Source organism: Arvicanthis niloticus, chromosome 9 (genome assembly GCF_011762505.2).
Source record: "Arvicanthis niloticus isolate mArvNil1 chromosome 9, mArvNil1.pat.X, whole genome shotgun sequence".
NCBI classification, from domain to species: domain Eukaryota; kingdom Metazoa; phylum Chordata; class Mammalia; order Rodentia; family Muridae; genus Arvicanthis; species Arvicanthis niloticus.
In genome coordinates this window covers 31859591-31875077 of record NC_047666.1, presented here as the reverse complement: position 1 = coordinate 31875077, position 15487 = coordinate 31859591, and the positions used below count along the sequence as shown (strand labels likewise).

The window sequence follows — 15487 nt, the reverse complement described above, 5'->3', positions numbered from 1 at the left end:
CTGAGTTCAATCCCCAGCAACCACATACAGATGGTGGCTCACAGTCATCTGTAATGGGATCTGATGCCCTCTTCTGGTGTGTCTGAGAACAATGGTATATTCATATAGAGACAAAGTTTCACTATGTAATTCTGGCTGGCCTAGAATGTTTTATATTAAAAAAAAGGTGTGGTACAGGCCTTTAGTCTCAACACTTGTCCGATAGAGGCAGGCATCTCTCTTGAGTTCAAGGCCAAACAGATCTACATAGTTCCAGGACAGCTGTGGCTATGTAGAGAGAGACAACTCACACAGATGCACCAGGCCTGCCCCATGAGGACCAGTATTAAAAAAGGTCTGAACCACCGGGCGGTGGTGGCGCACACCTTTAATCCCAGCACTTGGGAGGCAGAGGCAGGTGGATTTCTGAGTTCGAGGCCAGCCTGGTCTACAGAGTGAGTTCCAGGACAGCCAGGATTACACAGAGAAACCCTGTCTCGAAAAACCAAAAAACAAAACAAAACAAAAGGTCTGAACCAACACTGCTTCACCTTCGAAATGCTTTTGACATTCATTACCAGCCTTTTATAAGGTTTTCACTGTGATGTACTTCAGAACTGCCAACCAGTTTGTTCTGAACAATGCTGGCTCACAGTGTCTAATGGGGTTGGCAACCGCACTTTTGAGCACCACAGATGCCATGTGTCCCAGGCTTAGGCCAGTGATCTCATTGCCAAAATGTATAAGGTCAAACAATGTGGCTCAAGTTAGCCAGGTATGGTATCCTACACCTTTGATCCCCCCTCACTCAGGAGATACAGCCAGGTAGATCTCCATGAGCTCAAGGCCAGCTTGATCTACAAAGAAAGTTCCAGGACTTTCAAAAAGAACCACTGTCTGGGAAGAACAAACAAAATGGCCCAAGTTGGCCTCAAAACTCATTGTCTAAGTATAACCTTGAACTTCTGATCATCCATCTCTGAAATATAGGAATGCACCACCTTGTCCACTTTAGGTGGTGCTTGGGATGTGTCTTAGGGTCCCTTACTAGGGTGAAACACCAAATACCAAAAGCAACTTGGGAAGGAAAGGTTTTGTTTATACTTCTATATGACATTTCCTCATCAGAGGTGGTAAACAGAACTGGAAACAGGAGCTGATGCAAAACCCATGGAGGATTGCTGCTTACTGGCTGTTCATTATGGCTTGCCAAGCCTGCTTTCTTACAGAACCCAGAGCCACCAGCCTAGGGGTGGCACCATCCCAGTGGGCTCTGCCCTCCCCCATTCACTAATTAAGAAAGTGTCTCACAGCATAATGTTATGGAGGCATTTTCTCAATTGAGGTCCCTCTAGCTTGTGTCAAGAGAACATAAAAAGTAGCCAGCACATGAAGTGGAAACTTCTGGGGGTTTTGGAAAGTCAGTTATGTCAAATGTTTTGCTGGAGCACACAGGTGAAGGGATGTTTTGCTAAAGCAGACACATGAAAATGTTTTGCTGAAGCAAACGGGTGAAAGGATGCTTTGCTATAGTAGACTTGTGAAAGGATGAGTGATAAAGGAATATAACTATGACCCCACAGACAGTGGGAGCTCCAGCATCAGTTTGCTTTGCTCTGCCTCACTGTTCTTTGCTAACAACACACAAGTATCGGTTCACTTTACATTGTGTTGCTGAGTTCTGCTTGTGGTAATGCCATAGAGAGAAACTTGCCAAAGAACTTATGAGGTTCCTGTGGCTTCTTGACACTGCCTCAGCCTTGGGCCAATTGGGAGCCTTGTGATTTCTTCTGGATTGAACTGCCCTTGCTGGTTCATGTGTGGTGTCCAAGTGAACTGGACTATAGCTGCTGATTTGTATTTGGTATTTGCTACTGGACTGAACTGCTGACATCCTGACTTGCCTGCAAAGAGCTATTTCTAAACAGTTCTACTTCCTCTGGTGTGTAGCAGACGAGAGGGAGGTTGAACCCTTATTAAAGTAGGTTGAAAAAAAATATGCCTACATGCATTCTCAGGGCTTAATGCATACTAGGCAAGAACCCATCCAATTGAGCTACATCCTCAACTCAAAACAAAATTGTTTAACCTTTTGAAATGTAGTTTTAGAAGACTTTGGTTTTTAAATTCTGACCATTTCAGTAGACTGTTTTGTCGTAGGGCCTGGAGCTCTGAGAGTGATGTGTGAGACTGCACACCCTTGGATGAAGGTTATCTGAGAGTCTGCTCACACTGTGTGCCCTGTCCCATCTCTCAGCCATGATGGTGTAGTGCAAATGTAGAGGCTTTCCAACAGCAGTGTCTGATACAACCTCCAAGTTGTTTAATCTTTACCAAAGACCTCAATGAAACATGGTCCAGTGATGGTCCTGAGCTGGGATCTGGCCTGGGTCTTCTGGCTCCCTGCACAGGGCTTTATGGGTGAGCGGTTCTCTGACTCAGAGGTCCCTTGAGTGAGTGGTCTTTTTCATGGTACCAATATAATTTTTGGTCATGTATTGACTCATCTGTAGCTTTAAGAGCAGGAAATGTAACTGGTGTTTCATCTTTGGGCCTAACATGGAATAAACACTTTTACCATCCGATGTAATTTTACACCTACATCTAAGTGAAAATCCTGACTGAATGAATGTCAATTAAGTTGCTGTTAAGGAGCAAACATTGCTTTTCGTATACCACTTTTGTGATAGTATAGGCATTGGTTGCAGGCCACAGTGCAGCTATGTGACAGGAAGCTGATCTAGCAAGTAGGTCACAGGTTCTGACCCCAGCATTGCAGGAAGAACATGTTTTCCCTTTTTTGGGGGTTGGGGGGGGAGGGTGTAACATAAAGCTGGTAGTGTATTTTTTTAGTGGAAAGGCTTAATAATTACCTTTCATAAGTATGTAGGAATGTTGGTTTTTCTGTAATGGCTTATGCTTTATTACTATGGGGTAATCATTTCATCAGAGTTCTCCTCATGTTGCTTGTATAATTACTACATGCTTGCAAAATAAACATGAAGTTCCTGTAGATGTCACTAGGTTTATTGTTAAGAACGTGAAATTAGAACAGACAGTCTGTATAGTAGACTGCATGTTCCCAGTATGTTTACCCTGCTTCATCTTAAAACAGACTTATGAAGCAAATAATATTGTCCTGTTTTCACAGCTGGAGAGGCCCAACACAGGGAGGACGACTTCCCCAAACCACGTGTTGGCAAATAGAACACGTACTAATAGTTGTTTCTGCCCTTGAGAACTCTGAGAAAACTGTCCCACCTTCATGTTTCTGCCAGAGTCAGCCTCTGTCAAGGCTAGTTGGGGAGACCACAACTTCAATTTGAACACCCTCCTTTCATTAAGAAAACTGATGTCCCTGTGTGGATTGGTGGCTCTGGAATACAGGGATGTTGGAAGTATAGCCCCTCGTGAACTGCCTTGACCTAAGCTCCCCAGGCTTTGGGGCATAGAGAGGGGCAGGATTTCAAGTTGCATTTGACTTAAAGCCACAGAGCTTGTTTTGGAAGAAGCATGACTTTTGAGATGCTAATAGAAAAATAGATTGCATTCTCAGAAAGATGTACCTGCCCTTGGTCCCCAGCTCTCAAGTTGAGGGTGGGTGTGAAGTGACTGCTTTCTTTAATGTTGGAACTCCATAAGGGCTGAGGGCAGAGTGGAGTACCCCTCTATGAGTGGTAAGGCTATGGCAGTGGAGTTTCAGGGGAGCATGGGGCATCCCAGCTCCCAGTCAACCTGTGTCCTTGTCCTCAGCCTCGTCATTTTTTTCCCCCATAGGAAAAAAACTTTGCTTTTTAGTGGGAGTACTGTCACTTCTCTGTGTCATAAGGAACAGGGATCTGCATCTCCTTACAGATCTTAAGCTAATCCTATCCTTGGGTCCATCCTGGTCTTCCAATAGGCCTGTTCGTCAATTCTGTGCCTCTCTATGGGCAGTGTCCTTTGTATACCCCGGTATCCCTCTCTGCATATACTGGTGATATTTCTCCCTTGCTAAGTAAGTCAGCTGCTATGGTGTGAAGTGCTCTTCCAAAAGTGAGTTGTTTTCTGCACTCCTCTCCTGTTATCTTCTGGATTGTTTATTCATTGTCTTTCCTCTTTGGGAAGGGAGCCCAGAAATGCACATTTTCTGGCTCTTTCTATGCAACACCCATACTATATGGCCTAGAAACCAATAGTTGCCTCTTTAGCAAATTACAATCTTGACCTCTAGAATCAGATATGTGATGGTCAGACCTGAAGTCACCTGTGTCCGGCTGATGCTGTCAGTATAAACACCTCCATGTGGCTGGCCTCTGCATGTGGCTCTAGCACACACAGTGTCAAGAGGTGTCACAGAAAAAAAAAAAAAGTGAAAGTTTTATTCCCGATCACCTCCTCTATTTGCTTCTTCCATACCATATCATCTCCTATATTTACTTCTCCTTGGGGCCATCACCAAGGCCTTTCCAGGTTCAAGGGAGGGAATAGAATCTCACGACTCTAGGAGATAGATGGCACTATAGTAGTCAGGGTTCTCTAAGGACTCATAGAATGAATATATGTGTGGGATTCACTAGAGTGGCTTATAGGTCCTGGTCTGAGAAGTCCAACAATAGCTGTCTTGCAAAGAAAAGCCAAGAATGTAGTATTGTTCCGCCTACAAGACTGGATATTTCAGCAGTCCTAATCTGGTGCTGGCATGTTGGAGAATATTTGATCACACTGTGAACCGCAAGATTGTGTTATTTCCTAAAAATACTGTTTCTAGTTGTAATGTGGCTCAGCCCTTAGCACACACCTTAATCCCAACAATGAAGTTAAAGTTAGTTTGTAGAAGGAAGCACCAGTGTTTGAAAGTGATGTCTAATTGTGTGGCAGACAAAGTGACAAATCAGAGAAAGATTTGACAGACTAGGATATGGCCAACTCTCAGAAGAAGAGAGTAAAAGGAAGCTACTTAAGAGAGCAATGCAGACAGAAAAAAAAAGAGGCAGTTTTTTTTCTGGAAGAGTTTTACAAAGACAGATTGAAGAGAGAACAAGCTAGACATCGGTGAAAACAGAACGAGCCAGAGAGTAAGAAGGAGCCAGAAGATATGAATAATATTGCTAAAGTTAGTGTGAGGCCAAATAGAGCAATTCAGGAGAAGCCGAGAGAAGTTAGACTAAATCAGTCAGGTTGAAGAGGAGTTTGAGCCAGAACAGCTGAGTGGAACCAGCCAGTCAGTCATAGAGCAGTAAGAACTATGAAGGGGTGCACTTATTCAACAGCAAGTCTCAGAGGGTGCAAATTAGACCTAGATTAGATTGTACGGAGGCTAAAAGTTTCTAGAACTAGGATTAGATTAGCAGAGGCAGTAAGCCTCTGAGAGGACAAATATATCAATAGAATAAAAGATACCTTTACACTGGCGACCCAGAAGATTTCTAGAGAGCTGCTGGTCTTCAGTCTATGCTGGAATCCTGGAGAAGTAGATTTTAATTCCAGTGAAAGGAGTGTCTCCGCAACAGGACAGATGGACTTGTCAGGGAGAGTGAGAACAAACAAGCAAAAAGTAAAAGCTTCCTTTTTTTTTTGTTTTGTTTTGTTTTGTTTTGTTTTGTTTTGTTTTGTTTTGTTTTCGAGACAGGGTTTCTCTGTGTACCCCTGGCTGTCCTGGAACTCACTCTGTAGACCAGGCTGGCCTTGAACTCAGAAATCCGCCTGCCTCTGCCTCCCAAGTGCTGGGATTAAAGGCGTGCGCCACCACCATAGGCTAAAGCTTCCTTATTCCATGTCTTTTTATGTGGACTGCTGCCAGAAGGGGTGGCCTAGATTTAGGGTGGGTCTTCCCACCTCAAATGATCTAAGAGAGCCCCTCACAGGCATGCCCAGCTGGTTGGGTTTTAGTTGATTCCAGATGTAGTCAAGTTGACAACCAAGATCAGCCATCACAGGTGCAGATCCAAGAGTGAAGAACACTTATGAAGGGCCACAATAAGCAGCTGTGACAGAACCAACCACGTCTAGCTGATCTCTAAACAGAGGACCAGAATAGATTTTCCAAAATTCAGATCTGTTCTTCTAAGTCATCTGAAGGTCCCCATGATCTAGTGACTGTAGGGTGATGTCATCCTTACTGACCTGACTCCAGACAGCCTGAGTGTCACTTTGGGGACCTCCCTATACTCTGCTTATTCTAAACTACCTCAGTTCCTGAGCTTGCAGGAACTCATTGCTACTCTCTCTCCTCATCCTACTGTCTTCCTGTAAAGACCTCCCCAATACCCTTTCCATGTGAGGCAACCCTTTGTTAGGTCCAGCCCCAGCTCCAAAGTTACCTGAAGATGCTCCTGGCATCCAGGATCTCGAAGCCCAGGCTGACCTGCAACTTATGACCCTCCTACCTCAGCCTCCCAAGAGCTTGTGTACCTTTATAGCAGGATAAAACAAACAAACAAACAAACAAAAACCAAAAAACCAAAACATATTTTTAAAAGATCATCCTTCCCACTCCTCATTAGGACACAGAGAGTCTGTGTGTCTATGAGGGATGGGCTGCAGAAGGACACAATAATAGCTCTGTAATTAAAAAATAAAAAAAGAAGGAACGTCTTTGTGGAGTGGGTAAGAGGATGATATTTAAAAGAAATTAGTGAAATCATCTTGGTGAAAACCCATTGCCATTTTCACCAGGCTCCACAAAATAAAATCCAGGGCCACAGCAAGTGGTCATATAGCTTTATTTCTTAAAGAACTGTCTAATTTTATGCCTATGAAAACTCACATAATTACATATGCTGGAGTAATCAGGCCCTACACCTTACGGCGTGGCCAATTAGCGTATAACAGTGTAGAAGTCATTTGATTCGGATAGCTCATTGCACATCAGTGGAGCATAGTGCACACACTGGCATGAAGGCCTCAGACTAACTAACCCCCTGTGTCCTACATATTTCTCTTACCTAGGAGCAGTCGAAGGGTCACACATCTCAAGGCCCTCACTTTACCCCAGGACAGAATGAGCATGTACTGATGCGTTACATCTCCAGCCCAAAATGTGATATCCACAGTCCAGCTATATCAGTGAATTTTACATTGGTAGTTAGCATATCATAGACAGAGCTGTTGGTACAGGCCTGCAATCCTACCTACCTGAGAGGCTGAGGCATAAGGATCACAAACAAGTTCAAGGCCAGACTGGACAGCTAAGCAAGCTCCTGCTTCAAAAAGCTTTCAGTGGGGTAGCTGGGGGGGGGGGGGGACTGGAGAGATATGTACTAATGGAACACTTTCCTAATGTGCACAAGGCCCTAGGTTCAGTCCCTAATAACACACACATGAATACATGTGTGTACGTGCACACACATATATCTTACAAATACACATGTATTATACATATAATTGAAACAAAAACTTCATAGGTTAGTCCTAATGGACAGTGAAGTCACATAGCCATGTTTTTTTTTTCTTTAGAGAAAGAATCAGCACATACACATGTGTGTGCATATGTGCACATATGTGTCATGTATGTGGGTCAGGTGTGAAAACATGGCACCCAGATACAGTGCCCTTGTTGACTCCTTCCTATGGCTTTTACTCCATAGCATCTTCTCCTCTGCACCTGTGGTGAGGCCACCTCTCCTTTCTTCTATGGTCACCAGTGGTTATGTTCATCAAGACGCTCAGAACAGGGCTGTATGCTGCCATTCTGCTCTGGAGACAATACACCTTTTCCAATCAGATCAGATGGCACTGAAGTCTGTACAAAGAACCTCCTGTGACCACAAGGGTATCATGTCAGTGGCTAGGAGATATGGGCAGTGTCTCCAGAATCAAGTCATGTGAGAGGAGACAGCTGATCAGTAGTACCTTGGTGCTCCTGTGTCAACTGCACTTCGACTAGCACAATGAGACAGGAGTCTGTTATTGCTTTTGAGACAGGGTCTCATGTGGCCTAGTCTCAGACTTGCCCTGTAGCCAAGGATAAATTACTGTTCTTCCTGCCTCTGCCTCCTGAGTGCTGGGATTTTAAGCATGAGCCACTGCATCCATCTGGTTTGTGTTGTGCTGGGGACCAAACCTAGGGCTTCATACACCCTAAGCAAGCACTCTACTAACAGAGCTACATCCCCAAATCTGAAAAGTGCCCCGCAGGCTTGCCTGGTATAACCACCAGCTCTCCTGCCCTGCGGCATCACTTTCCAATCCCTCGGATCTCACCTTACTTCTGTGGATCTGAGTATATACTGCCGGCTAAGGTGCTGCCCTGACAGACAGCACTGCCAAAGCCTGAGCTAAGATTTTACTCAGGGCTCACAGGCAACTTAAACACAGGCCTTTTTCCTCTTTCTGTTTTCTTTCCATCCTGCTGATAGGCAGAACCCGAGGCACTTAGAGAAGTCAAATGTATAAGCTGCATTCTATATGGACATACCAGAGGGGGAACCCCAGGGGTAGGCCCTGTGTATACCACCAGAGGATGCCCAGGCCAGCCCAGGGCAAGCATGATAGTACGATGGCCAACACAAGCCAGAGACTTTCATCTGATTCCTAAGGCAGTCCTCAGCAGCTTCCTACTTTGCTTGTTCCTCTCAGGCAAACTTAACCTGTTGCAGATCTGTGGTGTCTCCTCCACACCCAGAACACTGAGGTGTTCTGTGAACAAGTGCACTCTCCGGCTTGGAACTGTGTGTCAAGTTGGCATGTCTGTTCCCTTCCCAAACCAGACTCCTCAATGCTTAGCACGCCTGTGACCGAAGCCTTCAGACATTTGCTGGGGTGTACAATGCAGGACTTCTCTGTGCATGCCATGGAGCAGGAGCACCCATCAGCATTGTGTGGCATCAGAGCTGGTCATTTCTGCAGCATATGGACCTATGGGGCAGGCATGCCCTCAGACCTGGTGAGGTGGCTTCATCCCCAGTGATTCTGGATAGACTCAGTGAATAGTCAGATAACATGGCACTGTGAAATTGGTTGAACAGAGAGAAGGACAGGGCCACTGTGAATGGTCAGGAAGAGATAAGCCTGAAAGCAGTTCTCAAAGAACCATAGAAAGAAGAGGTGACAAAGGTTCAAGCAGGCAGGGCCTGACCTGGTCACATAGGAGCTGGGGACTGCTATGTCTTATGGATAATTCATTTTTTATCAAGGTAAAATATTCCCACAGAAATAAAAACCCTACAGTATCAGTAGACGATGTTATAGGGTAAAAATCATAAAGCCAGGATATGGGTCAACTTCATAGTCCTGGCTTAACATATGTGAGGCCCTGGATTCCATAGCAAGCAATAAAAACAAATTTTTTAATTAAAAAAAAACAGAATAAAAGAATAGAGGTCCTTGGGTGACCTAGAGATGTGACTGTCTGTCACATTGAAGAGCTGCAAAGTGACACTGGACAATGGTACAAGGCATGTCACGGATGCTCCCACTGCCTAGACAGCAGCCCAAGTGCCCCAATGGCAGCAGCACTGGCTACACATACTGTGTCATTCCTGTGCACATATGGGTACCCTTGATAATGTGCAATGCGCCAGTTAGATCCATGGGAAGTTACTAAGTAGGTGTAGTGGCTATTCCTAGCTGTCAACTTGACTCTATCTGGAATAAACTACAATCCAGAATTGGAAGGCTCACCTGTGATCCTGATCTTGAGGCTGAGAGACACAAGTTTCTGACCTGGATCTTGCTTGGCATAGAGATCCTGAGACACAGTGGCCGAGCAACTACTACATCCTTGGACTTCTCATTCACAGCGGCCATTGTTGGGGAGTTGGATTACAGACTGTAAGTCATCATAACACATTCTCTTACTATATAGAAACTATCTATAAGTTCTGTGACTCTAGGAACCCTAACTAATACAGTAGGACATTAATACTATAAGTAAAAATGACTGGAAATTCATGCACTTTTATTTCTGGAATTTTCCATTTAATATTTTTAGTCCACAGATGATCTCCTGCAATTGAAATCACAGAAAAATGAAACCAAAGGAAGGGGACTACTGTCCTTGAGTCCAGCTCCACTCTGCAAAGGTTCATGGGTCTCGGTGTCTGGGTCCCATGTCAGTGACTCTAGGAAGGATCCCAGGGTGGTGAAGTGAACAGGAACACTTGTCTGTCCATCCGACTTGAATTATTAACTATACACAGACTGCAAAAACATTCAAAAAGAACTGCAAACTAGAAAAAGAAATCCCTGAACATATTTAATGTAAATAAGTCCTTGAGATGGTGGTCTTATACAAAAATCCTTTTTGTATGGAACAAGGCAATAAGCAATTTCAGAAAATGATGGCATTTTTTCCCCCAATTGCAGGAATAGTGAGGAGGAATCCTGTTCCTCTTCCTGCATTTCCATCCAGCGTAAAGAACTGGGTAGGTGGGGGCACATCCTCATAGAAGCAGGAGGAGGGGGGATGGGATAGGAGGTTCCTGGGTGGGGGGTATGGGGGAAGGGGATAACATCTGAAATGTAAATAAAATATCCAATTAAAAAAAAAAAAAAAAAAAAAAAAAAAAAAAGAACTGGCCAGCAGGCGATGGCTCTGCCTCAGGTGCCCAGAGGGAGGTGGTGCTGTCAGCCTCAGGTGTGCAAAGCATCTTCCAGCTCCAAGTTGGCTCAGCTTAGGAGTGCATGCTCTTCCAACCGCTCAGTGCCTCTATGCTGGCCAAGCCATCTGCACAGACCACTTTCTGATGCCCAGCTGTCTCTCTTTCTTCTTTACTTTTCTCAAAAAGTAAGCTTGGGGGTGGATGGTATAGCCTGAGGATATGTGTTACAGAAATGACAGACTCCCGCCAACAGGATGGTCAGTGTGCACAGTGTGGACACAGGAACGCACATAGAAACTTAAAGCAGATGGAGGTCTTCAATGTTTGAGGGATCTGTGATGCCTTAGTGGGCAGCCCTGGCGTGGCGCTGAGGATTCTGGGAGGGAAGAAGTCACTTTCTGGATAAGCTATGGCAGTACAGGATCTTAGGAGAGGAACATGATCCCCTCCCTCCTTAGGGTGGCAAGCTGCAATAAGGCTGCAGGAGTTACTTTCCACCGCAAGTGAATCCCTGGCACTGTTTGCAGCTGACTCTTGTCCACCCCTTGGAAGATACAGCCCTGGAGTCTGCAGCTCAGCAGGATGGTAAAGTGCTTAGATATACAGCTGACACTTCCTGTCTGGCTCCAATATCACCTGAGGCACCATATGGTGATTGCAGAAAGTTGAAAGTGGTCCTATTCACCAGGAGTAAAACCAGAAAAAGCCAGTTTCTACTAAAACGCTCACGTTGCTAAATGTCTTTTTCTCTTGGTTTTCATGTCTTCAAAGTACTAAATTTTAACTCACTTTTAGATAAGGTTACAGTCTGTGATTGGGGCTGGGAAACATGGAAGCAGAAAAGAAGAAGTCCATAAATATCTTTTGGGGTTCCACCTTGAGGTGAGAGGTCAAGCCCCACACAGAACCCACACGTGCATCCAGATGAGCTGAGACCAGGAGTAGCTTCTGGAAGGGTTCACGTGTTAATGTAGGAGTTTGTTGTGAGTCCATGTGCCTGGTGACTGCTATAACACACTGGCATCTTCCATGGCCTCCATCCACCTGTGAAACAGAGAGACAGCACTGGGTATCTCTGTGACTAGATTCCTGCTAGCCTGAAGCCAAGGATTGTTTCTTTGTATCTATTTGCCAGACACTCTTCCCATGTTTAGAAAACAGCCTGGGACAGCCTGAAAGTTGACTGAATCAATGCCATATAAATGCCCATATAAAAGGGTCATGAGAGTCTTATGGCTGAGAACATATGGGCCTACAGCTGTGCTTGGACCCCCCAGGGGCCTGCATAGAACAATGCAGGACAACACTGCATTTCTTTGCAAGACAGACAGGGAAACAGAAGACTCGCTGTTGCTGGTACCTCTGAGCAGAATTGCTGTCCTCTGCTTTGAAGCTGTAAAACAGGGTTTTCTTGTGATAAAGATGAAAAACAGGGCCCACTTCACTGCTGCCCTCCTCCTTTTCCGGGGCAATGGTAAAACCCAGCAGAGGTATGCTCTCCATGGCCACTTTGTCCTGCAGGGGACAGAAGGAAAACCTGGTGTTAACGCCACCCACACCCCCGTCCCCGAGGCTCCGGGAACATCACAAAGGACAGTGGGAGAAAGAATGAAAGAGCGGAAGGACGGGAGGAACGCTGGGAAACACACTTCTGGAGGTGACATGGCCCCTGTAACGAACTCACTGCAGCTATGGTCACCTGGACAAAATCAAGCCAACGAGGTCGGGCAGCATCCAATAGGTGGCACTAACTGGATTCAATGGGTGACACATACATACACACATACATATACATACACACATACATATACACACATGTACACAAACACCCACATACATATACATAATATATACACATATACACATACACACACAATACACATACATAGACACACACAAAACACACATACACACATATACACACATGCATATACATATACACATGTACACACATACATATACACACATGTACACAAACACCCACATACATATACATAATATATACACACATACATACACACATAATACACACACACACAACACACACACAAAACACACACATACACACATACATATATACATATATACATATACACACATACATATACATACTCACATATATATACATACACATATACATACACATACACACATACATAATACACACATACATATACACACAACACACTCACATACACACACAATACACACATACATATACACACACAAAACACACACATACACATACACACACACACAATACACACATACATATACATACGTACATATACAAACACATATACATACACCTGCACAGAAACACAAACATACATACACACAATACACACATATACATACAATACACACATGTATACACATAATAAACACACATACACATATACGTACACACACCTACACATACATACATATACACATATATACACACACACATACATATACACATATATGCACACACATACATACATATACACAATACACACATACATACACACAATACATATATACACACAACATACATATGCATACACACATACATATACACAAACACATGAGAGGGCATAATGGTGGGAGGGGGACGTATTGGGGGTGTTGGTAGAGTGAGGGGTGGATAAGATCAAGATACATTGTATACAAATATAAAACTGTCAAATAATAAAAGAGTTAAAAAACCCACACCTGTATCAGCTCCTATGGTTGATCCTTGCATCTCGTGGAGGAACACACATGAGTGTGGAAGACTCTGATCACCCTTGCTTTCAGCCAGGGCCAGTCCAGGAAAAGAAAGGGACTTAACAGATTTTAACAGCAAACTAGGGCTGGACATGTCTATGGTAGATGCTCTACCATAGACAGAGAAAGCAATGTCCCAAGAGCACACAGCTAGCATGGAGGAAGAGCCAAGATTTGAACTCACAGCTTTCCAGCATTCTTTCTACAGACTAAAGTAGTCAATGATTTAGTGTCCCAGAGTTTGTTCAGGCAACACATTCAGCATACATTCTGCCAAGCATTTGTTTAAGGGGCCTTAGCAAGAGCCCTGCAAGGTCTAGGCTATGACAGCATGAGTGTTCACGAGACAGATACACACAGGACACTGGAAACTGTGCAGTGGAAAAGCCAAGGCTTTTACATATGAAGAAAGTTTATATGGATGAAAAGTACATGTTTGTAAGTATCAAAGACTCCATAAAACACAAGAGAGTTAATCCAGAAGGGGATCAACCATGCACCTGCTCCCGAAGCTTACTGCCTGGAGAAAGCACCTGGCAGATAGCAACTTTGCTCAGATACAGACTTGCCAACCTAGAATTCCCCTAACCTGGCAGATTACAGAATGCCCTACCACTGTCCTGGCTTGCTTTTATTATTATTATTGTCGTCGTCATTAATTACTATTATTATATACAACCTTACATTGTAGCCCAGGCTGACCTGGGAATCAAGAGTATTCCCCTGTCTCAGTTTTCTGAGTTCCAGGATCCATTGGCATGTACCGCCATGCTCGGCTCTAAGACATGCCTTCTTAGGAGGGGAGCCATGCTCCAACTTTTGGTTTGAAAAGATGAGCCTTGGTCCCCCATGCAGAAAGTCCTACTGTAGACAGATGAACAAAGGGACCCTCTGTCTGCTGCCCCTCTGCTGGCCCAGTGCCTGAAGATGACACACATAGTGACCATCACAGCTGCAGGTCTGTTGAGAGGGAGGCAGGTCACCTGAGAAGGCCCAGCCCTAGGCTGATAAACATATTCTTCAACAATGGTTAGGGTACGTGTAAGTCTTGACTATAAAGTGGATTTGACTATGGAAGCCCCAAGGTGGTAGGACCAGGAGATGGAAACCATCTTACTTTCCAGCCCATTCAGCGTCCACAGGGCTAGCCAGTTGAGGTCAAACCACCACAGCCCACATCTCTCTACCTTGGGAGCAGGTTAGGCTTTCGGGCACTCTCGTTTGTATTTTCTTTTTGAGATAGGAGCCCATATTGTCCAGGCTGGCTTTGAATTCATGATGTAGCTGAGGATGACCTTGAACTTCTGCTCCTCCCACCTCAGTGCTAGAATTACAGGCTTACACCACCACAGCAAAGCTACGCTGGCTGGGGACTGAACCCCGTGCTTTCTGCATGCTGGGCAAGCATCCTACCAACCGAGCTGCAGGCCCAGCACTTGCTTGTAGCTTAGAAACTAAGACCAGGATGTTCTATACACGTGGCAATGTACGTGTATTTAGAAGCCTCACAGGAATCCTCAGTTGTTTTAGTAAAATCGATGGACAGGCACACAGGGAACAGTTTTCTCTGAGCTGCTGCATGTTGCCCCGAGCAACCAAGATGGAGACAGAAACAAGTTTTTCTCTTGTGACTTTGTCCTGGCTGCTAAGCTTGTGACATTTAAGTACTCCGTGAGTGTTCACACCCACACTCCAGCATAAAGCCTTGATTACCACCAGAAGAGGTCTCAGTGTCCAGGACTCATGCCTGCAGGTGACAAGACACATGAAGACTTCAGCTGACCACCCCTCCACCCCTGTCCCTCCACCCCTACTGTCACACACACACTTAACACAGGCCTCCCTGAGAGAACAGCAGCAGAAAGAACTCTACCTCGCTGGCCAGGTAGGTGTAGAGCACTTTGCCCTTGATGACAAGCCAGAGCTTCTTCCAGCGTCGCTTGCCACTCTTACAGCGGCTCAAGTAGCCGCTGATGGCAGAGCCCTCTCCCGACGCGGCCACCTGGTGGGAAGCAAAGCAGGCAAGCAGTCAAAATGGCTGGGCAGACCATCAGCAGAGGGACATGAAAGCTGATCTCTGGGCTCTTGTGGTCAGCAAAACTGCTCCAGGGTCTAAAAAGCCGATGTAGAAGTCTAAAGCTAACACACACACACACACACACACACACACACACACACACACACTCTCTCTCTCTCTCTCTCTCTCTCTCTCTCCAGGCTGCAAGACAGATTTG

General features: G+C 44.9%; 1 protein-coding gene across 3 annotated transcripts in view; it reads right to left on the bottom strand.

Moving 5' to 3' along the window:
* Window positions 1-9842: 9842 nt before the first annotated feature.
* The window catches only part of Fgd5 (FYVE, RhoGEF and PH domain containing 5), a 97735-nt gene continuing 92090 nt past the window's right edge, over window positions 9843-15487 (bottom strand). For 2 of the 3 annotated variants that reach the window (XM_076940131.1, XM_034512230.2), the window contains exons 19-21: window positions 15127-15255; window positions 11863-12017; window positions 9843-11546 (exon numbers count right to left, since the gene is read on the bottom strand). In XM_076940131.1, the coding sequence (XP_076796246.1) occupies window positions 11510-11546; window positions 11863-12017; window positions 15127-15255 (321 nt within the window). In that variant the 3' untranslated portion in view covers window positions 9843-11509. Of the gene's footprint in view, window positions 11547-11862; window positions 15001-15126; window positions 15256-15487 lie in introns of those variants that run through there. The other variant, XM_076940132.1, reaches the window with a different exon arrangement.